This window comes from Momordica charantia, assembly GCF_013281855.1.
Source record: "Momordica charantia cultivar OHB3-1 chromosome 1 unlocalized genomic scaffold, Mcharantia_2.0 BLBB01000001.1, whole genome shotgun sequence".
In the NCBI taxonomy this organism is placed as follows: domain Eukaryota; kingdom Viridiplantae; phylum Streptophyta; class Magnoliopsida; order Cucurbitales; family Cucurbitaceae; genus Momordica; species Momordica charantia.
This window is the reverse complement of record NW_028275157.1, coordinates 10,446,047-10,471,932: the sequence shown is the minus strand read 5'-3', so window position 1 is coordinate 10,471,932 and position 25,886 is coordinate 10,446,047. Positions and strand designations below refer to the sequence as shown.

Below are 25,886 nucleotides of genomic sequence, written 5' to 3'. Positions count from 1 at the left end.
TGAACATCCACGCTCTCACCTTAAATCTTTTATTAAAGTTGCTAACACTTTTAGATTACTTGGAATCTCTAATGATGCATTAAGACTCACAGTATTCCCTTTTTCTCTTTCAGGCCAAGCAACAGCATGGCTAAACGCCTTCCCGTCAGACACCATTACCACATGGAGCGATATGGTGGATAAATTTCTTGTTAAGTACTTCCCACCGACAAGGAATGCAGATGTTAGGGAAGAGATTATCTCATTCAGACAAAGGAGAATGAGGCGGTGGTAACGTTGCTGGGAACGTTTCAAAGATCTAATAAGGAATTGTCCAAATATTGGAATCCCAACGTGCGTACAAATTGAACATTTCTTTAGAGGTTGCGATATACCGACTAAGATGATGCTTAATGGGGCCGCAAATGGGAAATTTACATCAAAATCTTTCAACGAGATAGTGGAGATTTCTGGACCAACTATCTGAACACAATGATCAATGGTGCTCGGAGAAATCAAGGACCCAATTAAAACGAGCAGATACAGCAGGTGTGCTAGCCTTAGATAATATGACGTCTATGTAAAAACAAATTGACATCATCACTCAAATGTTGAAGAACATGGAAAAGAACAATGCGGCTGCCGCATCAGCCCCAACAACAACCAATCCTTCTCCTGTTTTATCAAATAGCTGAATCTACTTGTTATTATTGTTGAGATCTACATCCATCTGAAAATTGCCCTTCTAACCCTTCTTCTATGTATTATGTACGTCAAATGAATCAACAAAAATTCAATCCTTATTCGAACACATACAATTCGGGATGGAAGCAGCATCCTAATTTCTCATGGAGTGGACAAGGAAGTTCCAGTGGTACGAGACATAATCAACAGACAAGCAAGCTTATACCCCACCTGGATTTCCAAATTCACCGGTTTTTCCACCAACTCCACATCAATACAACCAACAAAAAAATTATGTGCAACCGGCACAACAAAATTTGAGTAACATGGAGATTTTAATGAAAGAATTCATAACCAAGAACGATGCCACAATGAAGGAATTAATGACTAGGACTGATGCTACCATGAAGGACATGAAGGATGTGAAGGATTACATGGGCAGAAATGACGTTACGGTAAGAAATTTAGAGATGCAATTGGAACAAATTGCGAATGAGGTAAGGACAAGACCCTAGGATTCATTACCGAGTAGTACAGAAGAGCCAAGAAGAATAGGAAAAGAGCATTGCAACTCCATTGCAACAAAGAGTGGACTAACATATGAAGGACCTCGGATGCCAGATGAATCTTCCCCTAGCCCTTCGAGAGAGGAGGACACACAGACCGTACCTGACAAAATAGTAGAACCAGAGGTAAGTGTACCGGTTGCTCCACAGGTAAGTACTGCTAGACCACCTCCTCCTTTTCCCCAGCGTTTAATAAAGAAAACTCAGGATAATAATTTTCGGAAATTTTCGATATCTTGAAACAACTACATATTAATATCCCTCTAGTTGATGCTCTTGAACAAATGCCTAATTATGCTAAATTTCTGAAAAATATTATCTCTAGGAGAAAGAAACTAGGAGAACACGAAACAGTGGCGTAACTAAATGTAGTAGTGATGCCTTAGGGAATCCACTACCGGTTAAATATAAAGATCATGGAAGTTTCACTATCTCATGTTCAATAGGAGGGAAAAACTTAGGGAGAGCACTATGCGACCTCGGAGCGAGTATAAATTTAATGCCCTTATCCGTTTTTAGGAAACTTAACATAGGAGAAGCTCGCCCAACAACTGTAACCCTCCAATTTGCGGATAGGTCCATTAGAAAACCAGAGGGAAAAATAGAGGATGTCCTAGTAAAAGTTGACAAGTTCATTTTTCCTGCAGATTTCATTATTTTAGATTGTGAAGCAGACTTGGAAGTGCCAATAATACTTGGGCGACCGTTTCTCGCAACAGGAGATACAATATTCAACGTAAGGAAGGCGAGATTACAATGAAAGTCAATGACGCGCAAGTAAGTAACATTCAATGTTCTGGATGCCATGCGGCTACCAGATGAAGTAGATGATGAATGCTCGGCCATCAATACAGCTAACCCTATTTCTATAGAAGAATATTATGATTTGATGATTGCAGGTTTGGAGCAAGAGTTATAAGAAGCAGAGGAGGTAGGAAACATGGCTACCTCAACATGGCCAATAGAGAAACCTGAGACGGAAAACATTGACCAATGAAGGAACCAGGACCATGCAGCCTTCGATCATTGAGCCTCCACAACTGGAGCAAAAAACCTCTACCTGATCACTTAAAATATGCATATTTAGGAGGAAAATGAAACTTAACGGTATATATCTTCATCATTTCTAACGAGCATGAAAAATTTGTTATTACAGGTGTTATCAAGTTACAAGAAAAGCTATTGGATGGGACCATAGCAGACATCAAGGGAATCAACCCATCATTTTGTATGCATAAAATACATTTGGAAGGAGAGTAAGCAACTCAATTGAACATCAAAGGAGATTGAACCCCAAGATGAAGGAGGTTGTGAAGAAAGAAATTCTCAAATGGCTTGATGCAGGAGTAATCTACCAATAGCAGATAGTAGCTGGTTTAGCCCAGTTCAATGTGTGCCCGAAAAAAGGGTAGCATGACGGTCATCTCAAATGAAGCAAATGAATTAATCCCATCGCGTACTGTAACTGGATGGAGAGGTTGCATGAACTACCGACAAACTTAACAAGGGGTAACGAAAAAAGATCATTTTCCCTTACCATTTATTGACCAAATGCTTGATCGTCTTGCAGGCAAAGAATTCTACTGCTTCTCGATGGGTACTCTGGATTATACCAGATCACAATATCCCAGAAGACCAGGAGAAAATAACATTCACATGCCATACGGAACATTTGCATTTCGAAGAAGAATGCCATTGGTTTGTGTAATGCACCAGCTACTTTTCAGCGGGTGTATGATGGCAATTTTTCTGACATGATTGAAAATGTGATTGAAATTTTTATGGATGATTTTTCAATTTTTGGGGATTCATTTGAAAATTATTTAGAAAATCTTGGAAAAGTTTTAGACAGATGTGAGAAAACAAACCTTATCTTAAATGGGAAAATGTGTTATTTTATGGTAAGTGTTTTGGGACATAAGATTTCCAACAAAGGTATGGAAGTAGATAGGGCAAAAATCGAGATAATTTCAAAACTGCCCCCACCTTCATCTGTTAAAGGTATTCGTAGTTTTCTTGGACATGCTGGCTTTTATCGACGTTTCATCAAAGATTTTGCAAGGATTTCAACCCTTATGTCGATTGTTAGAAATTGATAGGCCATTAAATTTGATGAAGAATGCATGAACTCATTTAATACTCTTAGAAAAGCATTAAGTTCAGCACCTATCATAATAGAGCCTGACTGGAGTTTGCCATTTGAGGTAATGTGTGAGCAAGCGATATATGCAGTAGGAGTCATGCTAGGACAACGGAGAAATAAAATTTTACATCCAGTTTACTATGCCAGTAAAACCTTGACTGCCACTCAGCTTAATTACACCACCATGAAAAAAAACTATTAGCTGTTGTTTTTGCTTTTGATAAGTTCAGATCATATTTAATAGGCTCGAAAGTTATTGTGTTTACTATGATCATTTGCCCTGAAATTTTGTTTGCAAAAAGAGATGCGAAGCCAAGGCTAATTAGATGGATTCTACTCCTTCAAGAATTTGACTTGGAGATTCGAGATAGGAAAGGAACAGAAAACCAGGGGTGTGCAGACCACTTGTCTTGATTAGAGTCCACTATCAGAACGAACCCTCAGAAATCGAGGACATTTTGCTGATGAACTCCTTCAAATTAATAGTGTTCCATGGTATGCAGACTACGAAACTTCGTGGTAGTGGGATCTTGCCTTATGAGTTCAACTCGCAGCAGGTAAAAAATTTTTGCATGATGCTAAACAAATATAGTGTGATGAGCCTTATTTATATAAGTTGGGTCCTGATAACATTTTGTGCAGATGTATAGCTGAGGAGGAACAAACAGAAATTTTGAATGCTGTCACACGTCCCCGTATGGTGGCCATTATGCTGGACGAAAAACGACCACTAAGGTATTACAAAGTGGTTTTTTTTTGCCCACATTATTTCGAGATGCCCAACAATTCGCCCAGGTATGTGATAAGTGTCAAAGGGTAGGTAACATATCTCAAAAAAAATGAAATGCCTCTTAATCCAATTTTAGAAGTAGAAATTTTTTATGTTTGGGGGCATTGACTTTATGAGACCTTTCCCACCATCATTTGGTAAAATGTATATCCTGTTGGCAGTTGATTATGTGTCTAAATGGATAGAAGCCATAGCAACATCATAAATGATGCTAGAATTGTTATTCAATTTTGCAAAAAATATTTTTACCCTTTATGGCACTCCACGATGCTTAATTAGTGATGAAGGAACACATTTTGTTAATAGAGCAGTGAGTAAAGTATTAGCAAAATATAAGTTCAACATAAAACTGCTAACTGCTTATCACCCACAAACCAATGGTATGGCCGAAGTATCTAATAGGGAATAAGAACTATTTTAGAAAAAAAAACGGCAATACAAATAGAAAAGATTGGGCAATTAAACTAGATGATTCACTATGGGCATATAGAAACTGCGTTCAGACTCCTCTTGGTATGTCTCCTTTTTCGAATGGTATTTGGTAAGGCGTGTCATCTCCCTTAAAATTAGAATATAGAGCATATTGGCTACTAAAAAACTAAATTTTGATCTTATTGCTGCAGGTGAAGAAAGAAAATTGCAGCTAAAAGAACTTGAAGAATTTAGGCAGTTTTCGTACGAAATGCCAAAAATGTATAAGGAAAAAAAAACAGTGGCATGATCGACGAATAAGGTGCAAGCACCTCCAATAGGTGAGAAGGTTCTATTATTTAACTCTCGACTCTCCGACTATTTCCCGGTAAGTTAAAGTCCCGATGGTCCGGCCCATTCAAAATCACGAAGGTATATCCTCATGGGGCTATCGACTTAAAAGACAATTCAGGTAATATTTTTTAAAGTTAACGCAAAGAGTTAACCTTATTTGGAAATCAATATGATAGAGGTAAAACCTCTATTTTCTTTTTAAATACATGAATGATTTAATCGGTCCCTCATTTCATTTTTTGAACTTGATGGGAGGGGCACTTGATGTGAATTATTTTATATTTTTAGTTTTGGGTTTTTTTTTTCATTTTTAGGCCCAATTGTGTAACCCATATATCTTTTTAAACCCAGGTTTTGATAAATAAAAAAAAGGGACAATAATTAAAAACAAAAGGCAAGAATCAATTTTCTCTCATCTTCTTCTTTGCAGACCTCCCCCCCCCCCCCCCCCCCCCCCCCCCGTTTTTCCCCCTCATTCATCTTTTCGCAGACCTAGTAGCCACCATGAGAACTCGCCGTCGCACTCCCGGAGCTCATGTTGTTGCCATCGTCTTCTCTCCAGTAGGTCATCGGCGTTTTTATTGTCTGATGAAGACAGCCCGTGGCCGCCTGTCGAAATCCCTCGCCGCAAGCGTACCTCTACTGACCACCGTGGTCGTCGGCGACTCACTTCTAGTCCAGGGGTAAGTTTGATTATGCCCAAACCCGAACCCTTTGAAGAGGCTGTTCCAATTTCTGAAGCCCGACGTCGAGCCCTAAAAAACCCCTCTATACTATTTCTCCAAGTATGGGGGCGCTTCGAAATCCATGGTGGCCTGAGTCCAAACAAAAAAAATTAAGGAGGGATTCAAACCGGAAGATACTGCTTTTAAGTTCCGATGAAGAGGATAAGCACGATTCGACTCATGATTCTCCTATGCTACTACCACAGTGGACCCGAACACTTGTTTGAACTAAATTAGCAGCGGGACACGCCAAGGAGGTAAAATTTACGCATTTACCTACTGATTTCGTTGAAGGTATGTTTCAGGGTGACAATGTTGTTGTTGGTAATGTGATTGGGACGAAGAAAGACAATGCGTTGGCCACAACAAATGCCTCTGTTGGTATAGAGGATGCGGCTGGCACATCAGATAGTCACTTTCGCACATCAGAGAAAGATTGTCCTACGGCGCCACTGAGTCCTAGTTCCTTGAATGATGTACTATTTAATTCTAATGAGTTTGTGAGTAGAGACGAATATGAAGTCGGGGGGGAGTGTTTCGGTCGAATCTCCAAGCCAAGGCATAGACACTAACAGCGTTGATAAAGGATCCCTTAATGATGGTGATGATAGTGATGTGCAATTAGTGGAGGAGTCGGAGGGAACAATGACATCTGTAAGGACAAGGTCGGCAAGGGCTATCAATTTAGAATTACCCGTTCGGCGTAGGACACGTGTTGCTTTAGCGCGATTGTCGGCGGTTCAACCATCACCCGGAACGGAGGACAATCCCATGATCGAATATTCCAGCTCACCATCAATTAAATAATACATCATTCAAGGAACTAGAACTCAGTGGCGCCGTAGGACAATCTTTCTCTGATGTGCGAAACTGACTATCTGATGTGCCAGCCGCATATTCTATACCAACAGAGGCATTTGTTGTGGCCAACGCATTGTCTTGCTTCGTCCCAATCACATTACCAACAACAACATTGTCACCCTGAAACATACCTTCAACGAAATCAGTAGGTAAATGAGTAAATTTTACCTCCTTAGCGTGTCCCGCTGCTAATTTAGTTTGAGCAAGTGTTCGGGTCCACTGTGGTAGTAGCATAGGAGAATCATGAGTCGAATCGTGCTTATCCTCTTCATCGGAACTTAAAAGCAGTATCTTCCGGTTTGAATCCCTCCTTAATTTTTTTTGTTTGGACTCAGGCCACCATGGATTTCGAAGCGCCCCCATACTTGGAGAAATAGTATAGAGGGGTTTTTTAGGGCTCGACGTCGGGCTTCAGAAATTGGAACAGCCTCTTCAAAGGGTTCGGGTTTGGGCATAATCAAACTTACCCCTGGACTAGAAGTGAGTCGCCGACGACCACGGTGGTCAGTAGAGGTACGCTTGCGGCGAGGGATTTCGACAGGCGGCCACGGGCTGTCTTCATCGGACAATTGAAAACGCCGACGACCTACTGGAGAAGACGATGACAACAACATGGAGCTCCGGGAGTGCGACGGCGAAGTTCCCATGGTGGCTACTAGGTCTGCGAATAAGATGATGAGAAAAACAGAAGGGGGGGGGGGGGGGGGTCCTGCGAAGAAGATGAGAGAAAATTGATTTTTGCCTTTTGTTTTTAATTATTTGTCCCTTTTTTTTTATTTATTTATCAAAACCTGGGTTTAAAAAGATATATGGGTTACACAATTGGGCTTAAAAATGAAAAAAAAAACGTGGCGCAGCATTTGGTGCTACGATATAATCTTTTATTTCGTTATAAAAATTATTCAAATTAATAAATACATATTCATTAATTTTTTTTTCATGTAGGCTGCGTGTTTCGAGCAAATCAGTATTCTCTCGTCATCAGATGAAATTAATACGTTGTGCAACGTTGGCGGGAGACATCTTCAGAGGTTTCATCAAATGTACAAAGTACTTACTCCTGCTCGTGGCCCTAGGCGTAAAGGACGACGTCAAGTAGATCAAGATGCTCCAGTAGGGCTTGACGATCCCGTACCTAAAGTTATCTATCATAGGGTTGAAGACATTCCATCATTTACACACACAAGGGTGATGCTGGTCCGTCCACGCCTATAGTCATGATACCGACTCCTGGTTCTAGTCAATATCACACACCATCTTTGCCGCCGCAGTATGGCTATGGAGGGGGCCATGGACGTGGACGTGGAGAGCATGGACGATACTTCAACCCTATGGAGGATCGAGACCCTACAGAGAGTCATGAGATACCAGCGGCACCACTAGTTCGTTGTCAGCCACATCGTAACCGGCGACGTCTCCATTGTGGAACGAATTAGATCGATAGACTGTAAATTGACAGACTACAAACATTGTTCTCTAATTTATAATATTAATTTCCAATTTTGAACTAACATAGATAATTTCATGATTATATAAGAAAAAATAAAATATAAATTTTTGTTTACACAGCATAGGAATAGAATACAGTTTAAATAAAAAATTTTGTTAAATTAAAATACAAATAAATAAAAAAATAAAATAAAATAAATATAATATAATAACAAAAATTCATAAATATAGTTAATAATAAAACTTATTTTAAAAATATGGTTAATAATATATTTGAGGGGATTTTTTTATTCATATAGTTAATAATAACTAGAGATTAAAGTGAATTTTTAGCTAATAAATTAATAAATATACCCAATCATTTGTATTTTAATTAAAAATATTTAAAATATGGTATGTTTTGAAAATGTTATTGAACACTTATTCACTAAAAAATTAAAAAAATTAATAAAATATAATAACAAAAATTAATGTGGTCGTCTCTTCAAGATACGACCACAATTAATCAAAAAAAAAAAAAGAGATGGTTGACAACCATCTCCCAAATTTAAAAGAAATTTACGTGGCGCCCAGCGTGGCGCCACATTGCATGGTCGTCTCTTCAACATGTCGGAAGCCTTCACTTTTTTAAAACAACTATATTTTAAAAAAGTTTCAAAACATACCATGTTTTTAATATTTTTTAATTAAAATACAATATTTTTAAAATAAGTTTTATTATTAACTATATTAATAAAAAAAAAACCCCAGAATTGTCGTTTCCTTTAATTAGAAAAAAAAGAGTCGGGGGTAATGTAGAAAACAGACAATTTAACTATATACAAAAATGAAAGAGATAATATCTTCGGAGGACTGTTTTAGAAACTTATTTACATAAATGTCTAAATTTCTATAAATTTACACTTTTAGATTTCTGCAGGTAGGATTTTCATTTAATTCCGAATTTACCCCTGTTGATTGCATTTTCATTTATTAATGGATTTGGATTTTTTGAAATATAAAATTGTTATTTCCATAAATTAATATCACAATCATTTAATAAATGTGGGCCCCATAGATATTATCTCAATTCAAATTCCTTAATTCTCTCCCCCAAATCTCTCAAAAATGATTTTTTTCATCTCTCCTCCATTGTTTCCGTTCTCCTCTCCAAATCCCTCGATTTTCTTCTTCTTCGTTTTTTTCTTCCGTTTTTTCTTCTGTTTTTCATCTCTCCTCCATTGTTTCTGTTTTCTTCTTTGTTCACTACCCAACAAAACATCTTTGTCGTCTGCTACGGTGCTACGAACACTTTCCCTTCGATTTCTGATATGTTGCACGGTACTACAATGTTTCAAAATGGTAATCTAAATTTTCTGCACTCCTCTCACATTCGCACTTGTTCAAAAAAAAAAAAAAACACATTATGTTACACGCCACTCATCATTCAAAACATGAATTCTGGTTTTTCCACCGTCATTCACGCCTCCAGCAATTACATGTTTTTATTATTTCTTATAATTACAGGTTAATATCACAGTTTTTTCCACTGTCACATTATTTCTGCACTTCCTATTACTATCTTGTTTTAAATTACATTTTAGCTATTCATATTTATGGGTATAAATTATGTTCATGTTGTTTTGTTATTATAAGATAGGGATTAGTACATACATGGATACATAATATACTTGTACTATTGAAATATACTATCAATTACGTATAAACGCCTATGAAGTAGTATATAATTTATACCCATGTAATGTACTTTTATAAATGTCATGTAGGTAGCACTTCTTCTTTCCTTTTGTTTTGGTAGCCCTTTGCACTTGACCATGTTAATGTAATTCAACTAATATATATCTACCTAAAACATGTAAAATAGTAAATGCTCATTACACGACAAACAACCCAAGTTGAAAGCCAATATGAAGTTCTAAAAGACATGGTATAAAGTATAACATATTGAGTATATAATATATCTGATATAACATAGACTAAACCTTATGCGATATAAAATTTATCCATATGTATTGATGTAAATCATTAACGGTATATATCCAATATATTTTTAACTTTAAATCACCATTCGTATATATCGAGATACATAAATCTTAATATATATATTATCCTTATCTAAACACTATATCACCATACATACGTTCTCAGAACAAACGAGTAAAGAAAATATACTCGTATATACCAATTTAATACCGAAAGTCCTCTGTAAACTAGAGATATATTATATATCCTATTATATTTTCCATGGAAATTGTTTCACTGGTATATATGGAGATACTTTTATGTAGATATATATTATATATCATAATTTGTATCACTATATTATATAAACTCAAATATACACTGTTATAAACGATAATAGCAGATACATTGAGATACCAGAAGCCAGAGAGCAACAGATTCTGTCAAACAATGAAACCTAATTTTAGAATATACAATAAGAACTATATCTGCAATGTTCTGTACAAAATTGAAACCTAAATATAACATAAAATACGATATAAGTGGACATAACGAGCTGGATTGATCATGTGACGGAGGAAGAAGATGAAATTAGAACTTACAGTGTAATGGGTCGACGTAGCCGCCAGAGACGAAGGAAAGCGTGACGATGTTTCCCTCTGAAATGCGACGGAGCCCGCCGGAGATATTTTCTGCAGAGAACGGAGAAGCACCCGTCGGAGATACCTCTTCAGAAACGCGACCGGAAGCTTGATGATGGAGAAAAGGTTTTGTCGCAGCGGTGAAGAAGGAGAAAACAACGGAGATGAAGAGGTTACGAAATCTTGGGTTTCTAAAAATCCCAATTTTTGAATTTTGAATTTGCTTGATTTTAGGGATTTCATATATCTTAATAAATATTTACCAATTTCATGTTTTATTAATGATTTAATATTGAGATGGATATATTAGTAATTTCTATTATGGGTACCATCTATTTTAGGAATTATGTTAGACAAAAGTGTAAATTCTAGTACTTTGAATCCTTTTATGTAATTAGGTCTCCTAAATAGACCATCTATATACTAATCCCAGAATGAAATCATTGGGCTTGTGCAGGGAAAAAAAAAGAAAAAAAGAAAAAAAAAAGAAACCATGGGCTTGTGTAAACATATATACAAAAATTAAATCATGGCATTAGATTTTTCTTTTTTCCTTTCATTGTGTTGACTTTTTTTTTTTCCAAAATATATATTTTTAATCAGGTATGAAAAAATTTGTTATTACTAAAATTTTACATTACAATGTGTACGTTGAGTTAACTTTTTTAATATATACAATAGAATACTAATGAATCATATTATTTACGAAATGATCTTAATATATAAAGAGGTAAATATGATTATATAATGTAATATGTAATAAAACTAACTAACCACATCTAAAAGAGTAATAAATACTTTTTAATACACGAGGTGGTTTTTTTTTGCTTGTTAATTATAATTAGAATTTAAATAGTTAATCGTGATGATAAAGTTTTTTTTCTTAATACAATAACATGTGGATTGAGATTTGAACTTGATAATCGTAATATTAAATATCTTATCCAAAAAGAACTATTATATAGTTCATTAATGGCTACCAAAGTGGGTGAAGCTGGAAACCTTTAATTTTTGCCCAAATGATATACCAACATCCCCATTATGTCCAATTCTCCTACTTTTTCCTTTTTTACCACTAAAAAAGTACAGGGATATTCCCATTAATTACCTATATTTGGAGGCATCAATTAGATATGTCTGGTTTTTTAAAAATTTTGTTATTCTAATCCTTCCTGACATCATCTTATCACGGCAAATTACTTCTCTGTGCCTTTCACACATTTTTTTTAGTTATAGCGATAACGGTAGCGATAGTAAATAAAGATAAAGAATAACGATAGTGGAAGCGATAACAATATTTTGTATTAGGAACATACGTAGCTTCCAATTTGGTCTCAACAATTCTAAAATCATTAGCGGTAGCGATAGTGATAACAATAGCGATAGCGATAACTTTTAATTTTTTTCCAGCTATGATTCCTTATTTTTCCTTTCAATTTTTTTCAACTATATTCTTTATTTTTCTTTCAATTCTATCTCTACCACTACTTTTTTTTATATCCGTAAGTGTCTAGACCAGCTTACGCGCACCTCGAATAATTTCACGGGACAACTGTCTGACCCTACAACATTTGATGCCGGGAAATACATAGGAATTACTAATCCCTAAAGTAGGTGACCATCATGGGGTTTTTACTCATTCCCTCTTAATTAACCCTAGTCCCATTACCCATCATATGAGGTTTGAATCCATTACCACTACCTATATTTATACTTCCACCTCCATCTCACTTATGTTTATATCTTATTTTTCTTAATCAATTTTGTCCAACTCCGATTCTTTATTTTTCTCTTTCAAATTTTTTCCAACTTTGAATTCTTATTTTTGTTTCAATTTTTTTCCAACTCGAGGTAGGAGTTAGAGATTGTCAAGGATCTCACGTTATAAGTGAGCTACTTCTCTCATTGTCAATTGGTTTTGAGATGAAATCTCATAAATATTAATATGGTATCAGAGTTCAAAACCTCAAATGATTATCAGGTTTGAAAATGCGATCTGGCCCAAGATGATACCTCTTTGGGGTTCAACCATCTTGAAAGAGCATGTTAAGAATAAATTAATTCAATAAAAAAATAAAAAGAAAAAAAATGAAGAAATTAAATAGTTTAGAGGGAAATGGACAAAATGTAATTTGTACATTAATCAAGTACATTCCATTTTATTAGAGAAATTGGCTAGAAATACAAGCTAGAAATCAATTCCTCTAATCAGCAAGAATCTCTCATTATTGCACTATCCCAGCCAATCACTCTTGCATATGCACCTGCTATTTTCATTTTCCATTTGTTGACTATTTGGGCACAAATTCTTCCCTTTGTAAATTCCCCAGATGTTAGAAGTATGATTCATTAGGTCACAGAGAGTATACTTCAACGATAATTAACATATATCTCAAACTACGAAATTGTGGGTTCTTTCCCCACCCCTACATATTGTACTAAAAAAAAAAGCATAATTCCAATATATTTCTGTGTATGTTTAAATAGGCTCACGGGTATTAGCAAATACAATCAAGAAATTTTGCTTTTAACTCATAAGCTTTTCAATCCTCTGTTACTCTGTTGATATACTTATTGAGAGAGAAATAAGAAAGTGGGGAAGTAATAATTTCATTCATTAGTGCTCCATATAAATACATACTATGATACTAAAAATAAACATAATTATCTCCACATAATTAACTACTCAACTAACCCATAAGAATAGCAACTTAGACTTGACTACAACTAAAAAAGGAATATTAACAACTTCCTAAAAACTAGGTCTTTGACCAAACCAATTCAAAACTAACATTCAAACTTTGTATTTGTAGCTTTGAGTTAACTAACATTCTCCTCCTGACTCAAATACTACAAACACCCAACTTGCTCCTAAGAGCTTGAAAACGACCCACACTAAAGGACTTAGTGAAGATATCTGCTATTTGCTCCTCTGAGCTGCAATGCACCAACTGAACTTCTCCTTCCTTCTGCATCTCTCTAAGAACATAATACTTGATCTTAAAGTGCTTGGTCCTTTCTTGAAAAACCAGATTCAATGAAATAGCTAGAGTGGCTTGATTATCCACAAACACTTTCACACTCTCTTCTTGCTTTAGATGCAAGTCACACATCAACTTCTTCAGCCAAACAGCTTGGTTGACTGTTGTTGTTGCTGCAATAAACTCAGCTTCTGCAGTTAACTGAGCCACTATATCTTGTTTTTTTGAACACCATGAGAAACACCCTGAGCCAAAAGTGAAACAATAGCCAGAGGTGCTCTTCATATCACCTAATAACCCAGCCCAATCACTACCTGAGTAACCCTGCAACTCAAAATTTTCAACTTTACTGTATTTGATCCCAAAAGACAGTGTGCCTTTAAGATATCTCAAAACCCTCTTTCCAGCAACCATACGATTCTTGCTTGCACAGTGAAGAAATCTATATAAGACACTTACAGTGTACATGATGTCAGGCCTAGTAGATGTGAGATACATAAGACATCCCACTAGACTTCTGTACACATTCTCGTCTGCAGGTTCCTCCCCATTATCCTTCTGCAACTTCTCCTTCTGAATCATCGGAGTGTTCACACTCTTACACTCCTCCATATTGAACCTCTTCAATATCTCTCTCATGTACTTCTTCTGACAGAGAAACACTTCATTCTGCCTTTGCTGAATCTCCATATCAATGAAGTAATGCATCAGACCTAGATCGGTCATCTCAAACACCTTCATCATTTCTTGCTTGAACACCTCTATCCGATTATTATCACTTCCTGTCACCAGCAACTCATCTACATAAAGAGATACAATCACAATAACAGTACCTGATGTCTTCACATAGAGTGTGGATTCATTCAGACTCTTCACAAAACCCAAGCTCAGCAAGTGATCATCCATCTTGCTGTACCATGCCCTAGGAGCTTGCTTCAACCCATAGAGAGCCTTCTTCAGTAAATAAACCTTCTGCTCTTGCTCTGGTGTGATGAACCCGTCTGGTTGCTCAACGTAGATCTCTTCTTCTAACACTCCATTTAGGAATGCTGACTTCACATCTAGTTGATACACCTTCCATCCAAGCTGAGCTGACACAGCCAGTAGCATCCTGATTGTGTCCATTCTTGCAACCGGTGCAAAAGTCTCAGAGAAATCAACTCCCCAGACTTGTGCATACCCTTTCACCACTAACCTGGCCTTGAGCTTGTTCACAGAGCCATCTGGATTTAATTTAGTCTTGAAAACCCATTTGACTCCAATCACCTTTCTGTCAGTAGGCTTCTCCACTAGCTCCCATGTCTTGTTCTTCTCTATCATTCTCAACTCCTCCTTCATTGCCTCCATCCAATTTTGATCTTTTTGAGCTTCTTCAAACCCTGCAGGCTCCAACACAGCTACGCTGCTTCTTTCATACACCTTAGTCAGTAGTCTAGTCCCTCTCACTGGTGCATCATCAACTAGTTCATCAGGCTCCAGAGAGACTTCTTGTTGCTTCACCTCTGCTTCTTCTGTCCAGTCTCACTCCTCATCCTCCAAAAATTGAACGTCTCTACTAATCACCAACTTCTTTGTGTGAGGTTGATAGATCTTGTAGGCTTTGGACACCATGCTATAGCCTACAAAGATTCCTGTTCTGTTCCTTCTCACTCTCACTCACTTGTCTCTCTTCACCTGTGGAACATAAAAAAAAACACAAACAACAACCGAACACCTTCAAATTTGTCAGTTTTGGTTTAGTATCAAACCAGCTTCATAGGGGGTCTTCTTCTCCAAGACCCTTGTAGGTAGTCTATTCAATAGAAAGACTGCTGTGTTTGCTGCTTCAGCCCAAAACTCCCTTGGCAAAGTCTTCTCATGCAACAAGCATATTGTCATCTCCATAATACACTTGTTCTTCCTTTCACTAACTCCATTTTGTTGTGGAGAATATGGAGCAATGAGTTGATGTTCTATCCCAGCTTCTTCACAGAAGGATTAAACCTTTGTGATGTATATTCAGTCTCATTGTCGGACCTCACCACTTGAATCTTACAGCCACTTTGATTCTCAACCCATCTTTTAAACTTTAGAAACACTCCAGCTGCTTCAGATTTCTGCTTCATGAAATATATCCAACACATCCGAGTATAATCATCAATAAAGATAATGAAATACCTGCTACCATTTAGTGAGAGAGTTGGTTGAGGTCCACACAAATCAGTGTGGATGAGCTGTAGCTTCTCGTTTGCTTTCCAAACTGATTTCTTGAATGACAATCTTGTTTGCTTCCCTGTCAGACAGTCTGCAGTTTGTTTTCAGCTCCTCCAGAACCGGTACTCCTATTGCCATCTCATTTTTCTGCAGATACACTGCAACCCCTTCTGATGAAAATGCCCCAACCTCTTGTGCCATACTCAGTGTCATTCACTTGACACTTGAAAGCTATTTGCTCCTTCTCGAATGGATCTAATGAAAAGCTCTTGTGCTGCATCTTATTTTGAACAACTCATTCCACTGGAATCAGAAATGAGGCACTTCCCGTCTTCAAACAACACTTTAAATCCCTTATCTACAAGTTGACCAACACTTAACAGGTTTTGATCAATCTCAGGAACAAACAACACTTCACTGATCAACTTGGTTCCAGCACAGCTCGCTATTGACACTGTGCCCTTCCCTTTCATTTCTAGATACTCACCATTTCCTATCTTCACCCTTGACTTGAATGATTTGTCAAGGTCCTTGAACAACTTTTTGTCACTTGTCATATGATTGGTACACCCACTATCAACCAACCAACCATCACATTGATTGGCCGATGAGAAACAGGTAGCCACAAAGAGTTGATCTTCTTCTTGCTGTACTGCAGCATGTGCTCCTCCTTGTTGTTGAGTCTTGACACCTTTACAAAACCGTTCAATGTGTCCCAATAAATTACACCTTCTACACTTCACATCTGGCCTTCTCCAGCATCTGAAGTGTGGATGGTTGTGCTTCCCGCAATGCTTGCATGCACTACCAACATCCTTTGCAGTAGATTCTGAGCTACTGCTGCCACTCGTCTTCTTCCCTTTCCACTTCTTCTCTCTTCCACCTTCTCCCGGCTACATTCTAGCTTTTAGTGCCCCCTCAATGCTTCCTTCTTGCCTCATCAACCTCCTCTGCTCCTGTGCTTGCAAAGCACTAACAACTTCTATCACTTTGAGCTTGGAGAGGTCTTTAGTATTCTCTAAGGAAGCAATGGTTGCTTCATATCTCTCAGGTACTGAAACCAGAATCTTCTGAACCAATCTATTGTCAGATAGATCAGTTCCTAATGCTCTTGCCTTGTTAGCAATCCCGATCAACTTGTTTGAGTACTCTTTGATGGACTCAGAATCCTTCATCTGCATTCTCTCGAATTCCCTCACCAAGTTCAACACCTTCATGCCTTTAATCCTCTCATCACCTTCATATTCACTTTTGAGGAACTCCCAGATCTCCTTTGCTGACTTCAATGCCATAATTCTGTTGAATATGGCGGGAGACACAGCTGCATATAGGCAAGCTCGAGCCTTTGCCTTCCTGGTGACCCTCTCCTTGTGAGTCTTGATCTGATGCATTGTTGGATTATCAGGAAGTGGAGCAATTTCATAATCTTGCTCAATTGCTTCCCGATAATCACAACCCTCCATGTAGGCTTGTATTCTGATTGCCCATGCTTGATAGTTTTCACCATCAAATACAGGTGGAGCCAGTGAAGAAAGATTGTTTGATCCTAACTCCATTGGACAAAACTCTCACAGGTGTATCACTTAGTTTCTCTCGAAAATATCTCACTAGTCCTTACTCACAAATCCCTTAAGAATTTAAGGCTCTGATACCACTGTTGATGTACTTATTGAGAGAGAAATAAGAAAGTGGGGGAAGTAATAATTTCATTCATTAGTGCTCCATATAAATACATACTATGATACTAAAAATAAACATAAATATCTCCACATAATTAACTACTCAACTAACCCATAAGAATAGCAACTTAGACTTGACTACAACTAAAAAAGGAATATCAACAACTTTCTAAAAACTAGGTCTTTGACCAAACCAATTCAAAACTAACATTCAAACTTTGTATTTGTAGCTTTGAGTTAACTAACATACTCACTCTGAAGTTTGGCTTAAACTCTTTATGGTATAAAAGCTACACAGAAATTTTTTTTTTTCAAACTAACTTCCTCCCTTAAAATCCAGAAACAACCAAATGGCAAACCAGTCAACACCAATAACAATACAAACTTTTCACCAATGTGCTACCCTTGTTTCCATCCAACTAAACTCTTCAAACTATCTGTTGTGGAAATCACAAGTATTACCACTGACCAGAACGTTTGGACTTGAGCGTCATCTTACAAGACATGCACCCACCACGGGACAAGTAGTAGACAAGGAAGGGAAACCAGTGGATGATCCTCAATACATCGTATGGACCAACAATGATGGCCTTCTCACCTCTTGGTTGCTATGAATCATTGGGGAAGACGTGTTGGCTTTACTGGAAGGTACTAACATTCCAAAAGAGGTATGGCATTCTCTTGAAGATCTCCTTTTGACTAAGACTAAAGAGAATGAAATACACTTTAATGAGCAAATGAAATACACTTGAATGAAGCTTTGCTCACCTTGAAGAAAGGTTCTTAGTCTACAGGTGAATATATAAGAAAATTCAAGAGTTTGTGTCATAAGCTAGCTGCAATGAAAAAGCATCTAGATGAAATAACAAAAATATTTCACTTAGCAAGAGGACTAGGACACAAATATAAAGATTTTAGGATAGACATGTTGTCTAAACCTCCTTACCCTTCCTTGAGCCAATTTACCCTCGTCTTGAAAGCACACGATTAGCTTTTATCCATGGAAGAAGAAGAAAAAAGAGGTCAAGCTAACATCAATCAGGCCTTTTACTCAAATTGTGGAAGAAGTGGAGGGAGAGGAAAACAATTCACCTCTAAGGGAAGAGGTTTCTACCACAACAGTAGACAACCTATCAATCTAAATGGCAATACATATGAACTCAAGCAACAAGATAAGTTATTCCTTTCACAGAAAGAGAGCAGCTCACGAAGTCCAAATATGAATCTTTCGAATTTCAAGCAGGAAAAAAGATTGACTTGTCAAATATGGGGCAAATTAGATCACATGGCTCTTGAGTGCTAGAAGAGATTTGACCATGCCTATCAATCCGAAGAAATTCCGGAAGCTCTAGCTGCTCTTACCTTGAATGAAGTGGATGACACAAACATAGATGCAGATTCGGGTGCAACTTCTCACATACTCAACGATCCATTCTACAATTTTTCTCTTAAGACCTTATAACGGACCTAACAAATTGTATGTTGGAAATGGTCAAGATTCGCACAGTTTTTTCTATTACCCATGAGTTGGCGGCCCTTTAGCCTTTATGTCCTTATACCTGGGGTATGCGTATTATCCCCATACCCGTACATATGCAAGGAGTCATCGCTTGGTGGAAGTTGCGTCCCATGTGGCTTGAACCCAACACACGTTGGAAACACTAAACTCGTAACTCACAAAGGTCAAATTGATCTTAAAAATGTCTTAATAGTACTAGAAATTAAGAAAATTCTCCTATTCATTAGAAAACTTACTAGATATAATGATTGCTCCATATCTTTCTTTGCTGATAAATTTAATTGTTATTAAGGATTCATAGGGATAAGTTCTAGCTGAAGGTTGGAAAAGAAAAGGACTTTATCAGTTGCCAACAATGCAGCCGATAGCAGAAAATATTGCCTTCATTACATCTACTGCTACTTCTTTGAATAAAGCTTCTCATATTGTATGGCATGGAAGACCATACCACTTGAATGACAATTTTTTTGAAAATTCTCTCTAATAAACAACTCATCAATGTTTAAATTGGAAAAAAGAGCAATAAATTTGCACTCCGTTTCAGCTAGGAAAGAGTTGTAATCTTCCTTTTAAGTCTAATGAAAATTTGTGCTCAAAATCTTTAGATAAAATTCACTGTAATTTATGGGGGCAACTTGTCGACATTAAATACTATGTTAGCTTATAGATGATTACTCTAGGTATGTGTGGCTTTATCCTTAATTTACAAAAGAAATCTGAGTTTATTACTTGCTTTGCTAAACTCAACTCTTAGTTGAGAACCAATTTAAACGAAAAATTAAAGTGTTTCAAAGTGATGGCGGTGGAGAATTTCAATCCATTGCCTTTAAGAATATTTTAGAAAAACTTGGAATAATCCATCAACTTTCTTTTCCCTACACTCCACAACAAAATGGAGTAGTAGAGAGAAAACATATACATATCGTTGAAATTGGTCTATTTCTCATGTTTCAAGCTCACATGCCTCTAAGATATTGAATTGATGCTTGTTCGGGGTGAACATCCTTATGCCACGTGGAAGATATAGATTGGGGCCACTTGAGAACGTCTCTGACGAGGTCCATCTCGGAACAGGCTAAGGTGGTCTACCATAATGCAAATTCCCCATTAAGAGTATCTGAAGGGTGCAGCCTTTTACCAGGTTCGGCAAAAATTCTCCGACATGTCCGACTGCGACATCGATAACTGCCGATCAAAAGGTCTGTGGGAGTCCCAACCTATAAATAGAGTGCACCATTTCCACATCAGGTACCAAATTTCTCCTCGAACTTTATATTGAGTCCAATCTGTTTACTAACTTGAGCGTCGGAGAGTTTGCCCCTTTTGTGCAGGTTTTCCCTCAACATATCTCGTCAGCTCTGCCACGAGCCCGACCTTGACCAGGTTTGACCTCATCCTCTACCTATACAATGCCTTTAAACTATGGTTTATCTCATAAATCGAATGCTCATAAAAGCCTTAAGCATGAACTCTCATTTTCAAAATTTATTTGGAAAAGAACCTAATTATAGCAAAATTAGAATATTTGGATGTATATATTTTTCTTATCTAAGAAATAATCCTTGATCATGCAAAAATTTGGCTTTAAAAATTTTCTAGAATAAAAGGGATCGTCGAGACTGCAAAACAGAATAGCTACGGGTATTCACGGATTGGGTTGGGTCGGGTTAGAGGGGTTTTTGGGACCAACCCGTTCGAGTTGATCCGATCAAAGAACTGGTAGAATCGAACATGAGGGCCAACCTAACCCAACCAAACTGAAAATTTTTGGGTTGGGTTGGGTAACTGGATTGTTGTTAGTTTCAAATTCCAGATTCTAGATCCAAACAGCATTTCAAGTTCCATATCTAAACAAATCAAAAGATTTCAAGATCCAGATCTAAACAAATCAATTGCTTTTAAGTTTTAGATCTAGACAGATCCAAACAAACCGATCGAAGGATATATGAGAGAAAATCCACTCAGACATTAAAAAAAAAACTCAACTTTACATTCACTCATCACAATAGATACTGAGATATAGAGGCGGCAACGGCGGCAATGGGCGACAGACGGCGACGACATGCGATGGGCGACGGCCCTGCGATGACATGCGACGGGTGAAGCCTTGCAGCGACAAACTATGGTGATGGTCATGGTACCTGCGACGACAGACAACGACAATGGAACGGGGAGGCGAAATCGAGTTTGAGATAAAATCGTGATAGATGAGAGATGTCAGATCAAGATTGAGGCAAGAAAGTGATGAAATCAAAGACGGAGAGAAGTGAGAGACAAAGAGTGATGAGATTTAGACAGAAAATATTTGGAAGGAGGAGATGTAGAGGAAGAGGCAGCGGAAAATAAAAAGGAAAAGCAAACCCTAAAACATAAATATATATAATAATAATAATAAATAAATAAATAATAATGTCGGTTCAATTCGGTTCAAACTAAATTTTTTTAAGTCAAACCCGCAACCCGAACCGAAATGTTCTGTTCTCAGAAACCCAACCCAACCAAATCGATTTTTCATCTAATCGAGTTGGGTTGGGTTACAAGGTTCTTCAGGTTGTCGGTTTTTTTGAACACCCCTAGCTCTTGCCACACAGGTTCCGATGCTTAAGTCAGAATCAGAGTAGTCGAATATGGAGAGTAGGTTATTTCGACGTAACAAAGAGTGTAGATTTATAGCATACCTTCATCATGAGTATTTACCTTCTATTATATTTATAGACGAAAAATCTTAAAGCCACCAGGATATCTTCTCTTTTGAATAAAAAGGACATATTCTTCTAAAATCTAAGGAAAATGCTAAGACCATCAGGATATCTTTTCTTTTTGAATTCCTCAAATAAGGGATATTCGAATTGTAGAAAATAGGGATTTTTTCACCCATAACATTAGCCCCCACCCTCAAAATAGAATGTAATAGGCATTAACATAATGTTAAACCTTCTATATTAAGAGTACTTGTCGCTTGGTCGTTTCATGGATGACTATTTTCGTGGAATAGCCTCCATAACCTTTTGTCGTTGTTGGCTGTAGTCAAGTCTCTTGGGCTCTATGCTACAGTTAGTTTTAACTGTTTAAGTTTTTTGTTGGCCTTGGAATCTAACTTTTAGCTCGGCTAATTGTACCACCCTCGGGTTTCTAACCTATTTAGCTTTTACCCATGATTTAATACCCAGGGTTTATTCTAGGGTTTCTAACCTATTTGACTTTCGCCAATGGTTTTATACATTGAGTTTAGTTGACACCCTTGGGTTTCCAACCTATTTGACTTCTGCCCATGGTTTTATAGGTTGAGTTTAATCAACACCATTGGGTTTCTAACCTATTTTGGCTTTTGCAAAAATGGTTTTATACCCTGAGTTTCGTTGATTGTTTTGGCTCGCCTGCTTTTTGTTTTAACCTTGTTGGAACTGTACGCACACTTTTTTCATCACCTTTAGGATCCTTTTGATCATTTAGGCTTAACCTGTCGTTGATCTTCCACGGTTTCACTGACAGCTGGCAGGCTTATCGGCCTGCTTCTCGGTCTGTCCCAGTTCGAGTTCCTTGACCAACATCGCCTTAAGTAGAAACTCTGCATTTTAATCGGTTGCTTTTTAAGGTAGTGTAGTTGCATTCTCGTGATATTCATCGTTCTTCATCTTGACTTTTTAGATCTTAGTCGTCCCCACAAACGACGCCAATTGTTGATGCAGAAATTTGGCCTCCTGGGATCTCGCCAAATTCACACCAATCTTCTAGAATAAAAGGGATCGACGAGACCTGCAAAACAGAATAGCACTAAAGAACAGTGTGGTTCTTGCCACACAGGTTCCGATGCTTAAGTCGAAATCAAAGTAGTCGAGTACTCGACTTAGTAAAGAGTGGAGATTCGTAGCATATCTTCATCATAAGTATTTCCCTTCTATTCTATTTATAGAAGGAAAACCCTAAGGTCATCGGGATATTTTCTCTTTCGAATAATAAATGATATATTCTCTTGAATCTAGGGAAATCCTAAGACCATTAAGATATCTTCTCATTTTGAATTCCTTAAATACGGAGAATTCGAATTGTAGAAAATAGGGATTTTCTCACCGATAACTATCCTAACAATAATAAGTTCTCTAAAAGGACAAATCATTGTATTTTTATTGGCTATAGTATGGATCACAAAGGATATAGGTGCTTTGACCCTTCCAATAATTGTATTTATATTTCACGACATGTTTTTTATGAAGAAATATTCCCATTTGAGGAACAAAGTTCGAACAACTGGAGCAAGAGACTCACCTCTTTGTTTGCCACTGATTTCACAGGTACTTTAGAGAAAGAAGAAGACTTACCTAGCAAAGAGAAATATCATTTCCAACAGAATGAGGTTTGATATGTGGGCTGATACAACAAATAGCTAAGGTGCAAACTCTCATTCAGAAAATTTATAGTAGGTAGACAATGAAAATTAGTCAATAAACTCCATCCAAGAATTTAATGTGGAAGCTGAACCTCCCATTGTGCAAACTAAAGCAATGACACCAACCTTTAGTTTATTTACACTCAAGACATAGCCTTTGAAACATCTACAACAATGACTGATGTAGTAGCCACATCCAAAGATATACGAATTGAACCTGACACAAATAAACACAGCAGGCACACAAAATTCCAGCTCCTCTATGTCTCAAGAAGCAGCCTCTCCGACCATTCAGAAAGCTGATGAAACTGCTTCTTCAAAAGCAGTGCAAATAAATACTTCAAACAACACAGATTTGCCCTCTTCTACTTAGGGGTGCTAAAAAACCCAGTAACTCGAAGAACCTGAGCAACCTAATCCAAACCGTAAGGGTTGTGTTGGTTTAGGTAAATTCTCGGTTTAGGTTGGGTTAAAAAATGTAAGAACCGACTAATTCGGTTCGATACTCAGGTTTGAAAAAGAAAAGTTTGGTACAACCCAAACCGAAATAATTTTTGTTAATATATATATATATTTGTTTAGGTTTAGGGTTTCTGCACCACCGCCTCCTCACGATCTCTCTCTCAATCTCATCTTCTCCCTCTTTTATCTCCCCCTTTATTTCATTCTCTATCGTTCTCTCGCAGCTCCCTCATCCCCTCTCTTTCCTTCTCCCCCCATCTGGTTTCCCCCTCAGCCCTCCCCTTTCCCTCCCCCTTTCCTTCCCCGTCCATCTAGTTTCTCCCTCAGCCCCTTCTTTCTTTCTTTCTGGTTTCTCCCTTAGCCTCCTCCCTCCCTCTTTCTCTCTCTCTCTGTCTTCATAAATGGGTTTAATCGGTGAGTCGAGTTCTCTGTATGGGTTACAATACTACTTCACCTCTTTCTCATCTTTGACATTTTCACTCCAGATTTGTCTCGCTGCCGGCATCTCCACTTAAGATCTGCCTCACCGCAAGCATCTCCACTTCAAATCTGCCTCACTGTAAGCATCTCCACTTTAGATCTACCTTATCATCGTTGTTTTTAACCGAAATTTGCATCATATTCGGTGTCTCTATTTTAGATCGATTCACTGCGGGAAGTTTGGGATTCAGATCTGTTCTTCTTATTTCCTTCTTTTCGATGAGTGTTCGCCATTGGTCTATGCAGATCAGGGTGTTCTAACACGGTAACCCGAGGACCTAACCCGAACCAAACTGAACTAATAAGGGTTGGGTTGAGTGATGCATTCGGGTAAGTGAACCAATCAACCCGAAATTTTTGGTTGTCCAGAAAACATCTGTAAATCGACCCAACCCAACCCATGAATGCCCCTACTTCTACTCCAAATAACGTTTGCTCAAGTTTAATGAATTGTGAGTCTTCCTCTAACATCAACACTAGCTTTTACATTTAACTCGCTTTTCCTAGTGCAAGAAATCTTTATACATGTGCAACTCAATCAAATCACTCACAAGATATCAACACCCATAGCATGGTCACTAGAGGAAAGTTGGCTAAAAATCCACTAATTGACTCAACTCTATCCAAGGAAGTCAACCGCCTAAAGACTATCAAGAACCAGTCCTACGTTGCTGAGACATTAAACACCGAGCCTAAAAATTACAAAGCAACACTAATTTCTCCCCACCGGAAGGTTGCTATGGAAGAAGATAAATGAAGGTATTACAACATAATCAAACTTGGACTCTTGTACCTAAGCCACAAGGTGTCAATATAGTTGGCTCCAAATGGATCTTTAAAATCAAGTGGAAGGAAGATGAGACAATGGATTGTCATAAAGCTCGTTTAGTGGCTCAAAGATACTGTCAAGTTGAAGGCTTGGACTATAAAGAAACATATAGTCATGTAATTAAACCAACTACAATCAGGTTAATTCTATCCTTGATCACTAGCGCAAATTGGACTTTCCGACAATTAGATGTTAAAAAAGCTTTCCTTCACGGTCATTTGAAAGAACAAGTGTTCCACCAACCTCCAAGTTTTATCCATCCTCCCTATCCTTCTCATGTGTGTGAACTTCAAAAATCTCTTTACAGATTAAAACAAGCACCTAGAGCATGGTTTGATAAATTGGCAAACTTCTTGTTCCATATTGGTTTTATATGCAGCCGCTCGGATCCTTCTCTATTCATTTTAAAAAATAAATCTATTTTAACACTTATGCTTATATATGTTGATGACATAATACTCACAGGAAATGACATTACCTATATTCATAAACTTATCCAAACTCTAAGTTCTGAATTTGCCTTAAAGGATCTGGGAGCACTACACTGCTTCTTTGGAGTTGAAGTTAAATACACATTGTCGCTACGGGTTTGCAACGTGGAGCGGCCGACTTTTTTCTGAGAGGAGAAAAATGGAGTCGCCACCAGTCTTTATTTATAGGGTGTGACTGGCCACCCATATGCATGGATAAGTTGGTCTGCACGAAAAAGATATGGGTTCGGGGTCTTTTGTGTATGGGGAACGTATTAGCACCCCACAACACTCGTTCAATGAATGATAATTTGTTTTTCA

The 25,886-nt window shown here is 37.6% G+C and overlaps 1 protein-coding gene and 2 long non-coding RNA genes across 3 annotated transcripts; 1 reads left to right on the top strand and 2 right to left on the bottom strand.

The window, feature by feature from the left end:
• Positions 1–16,632: 16,632 nt before the first annotated feature.
• LOC148213259 (uncharacterized) lies at positions 16,633–17,295 on the bottom strand. Its single transcript, XM_088123859.1, has one exon. It carries the CDS (start codon positions 17,293–17,295, stop codon positions 16,633–16,635), a length of 663 nt encoding a protein of 220 aa, XP_087979985.1.
• A 2,428-nt stretch (positions 17,296–19,723) lies between these two features.
• LOC148213258 (uncharacterized) lies at positions 19,724–21,285 on the bottom strand. The gene is made up of 2 exons (XR_015788446.1): positions 20,236–21,285; positions 19,724–20,154 (listed from the first exon to the last, which is right to left on the bottom strand). It is a non-coding gene; the product is annotated as an uncharacterized LOC148213258 (long non-coding RNA).
• Positions 21,286–23,913: 2,628 nt separating this feature from the next.
• Positions 23,914–25,886, top strand: LOC111019564 (uncharacterized). The gene is made up of 3 exons (XR_002602569.2): positions 23,914–24,200; positions 24,272–24,345; positions 25,623–25,886. It is a non-coding gene; the product is annotated as an uncharacterized LOC111019564 (long non-coding RNA).

Bases quoted from the DNA above. Each gene is read 5' to 3' on its own strand.
- LOC148213259 (XM_088123859.1), bottom strand. From the start codon at position 17,295: ATGGAGTTAGGATCAAACAATCTTTCTTCACTGGCTCCACCTGTATTT.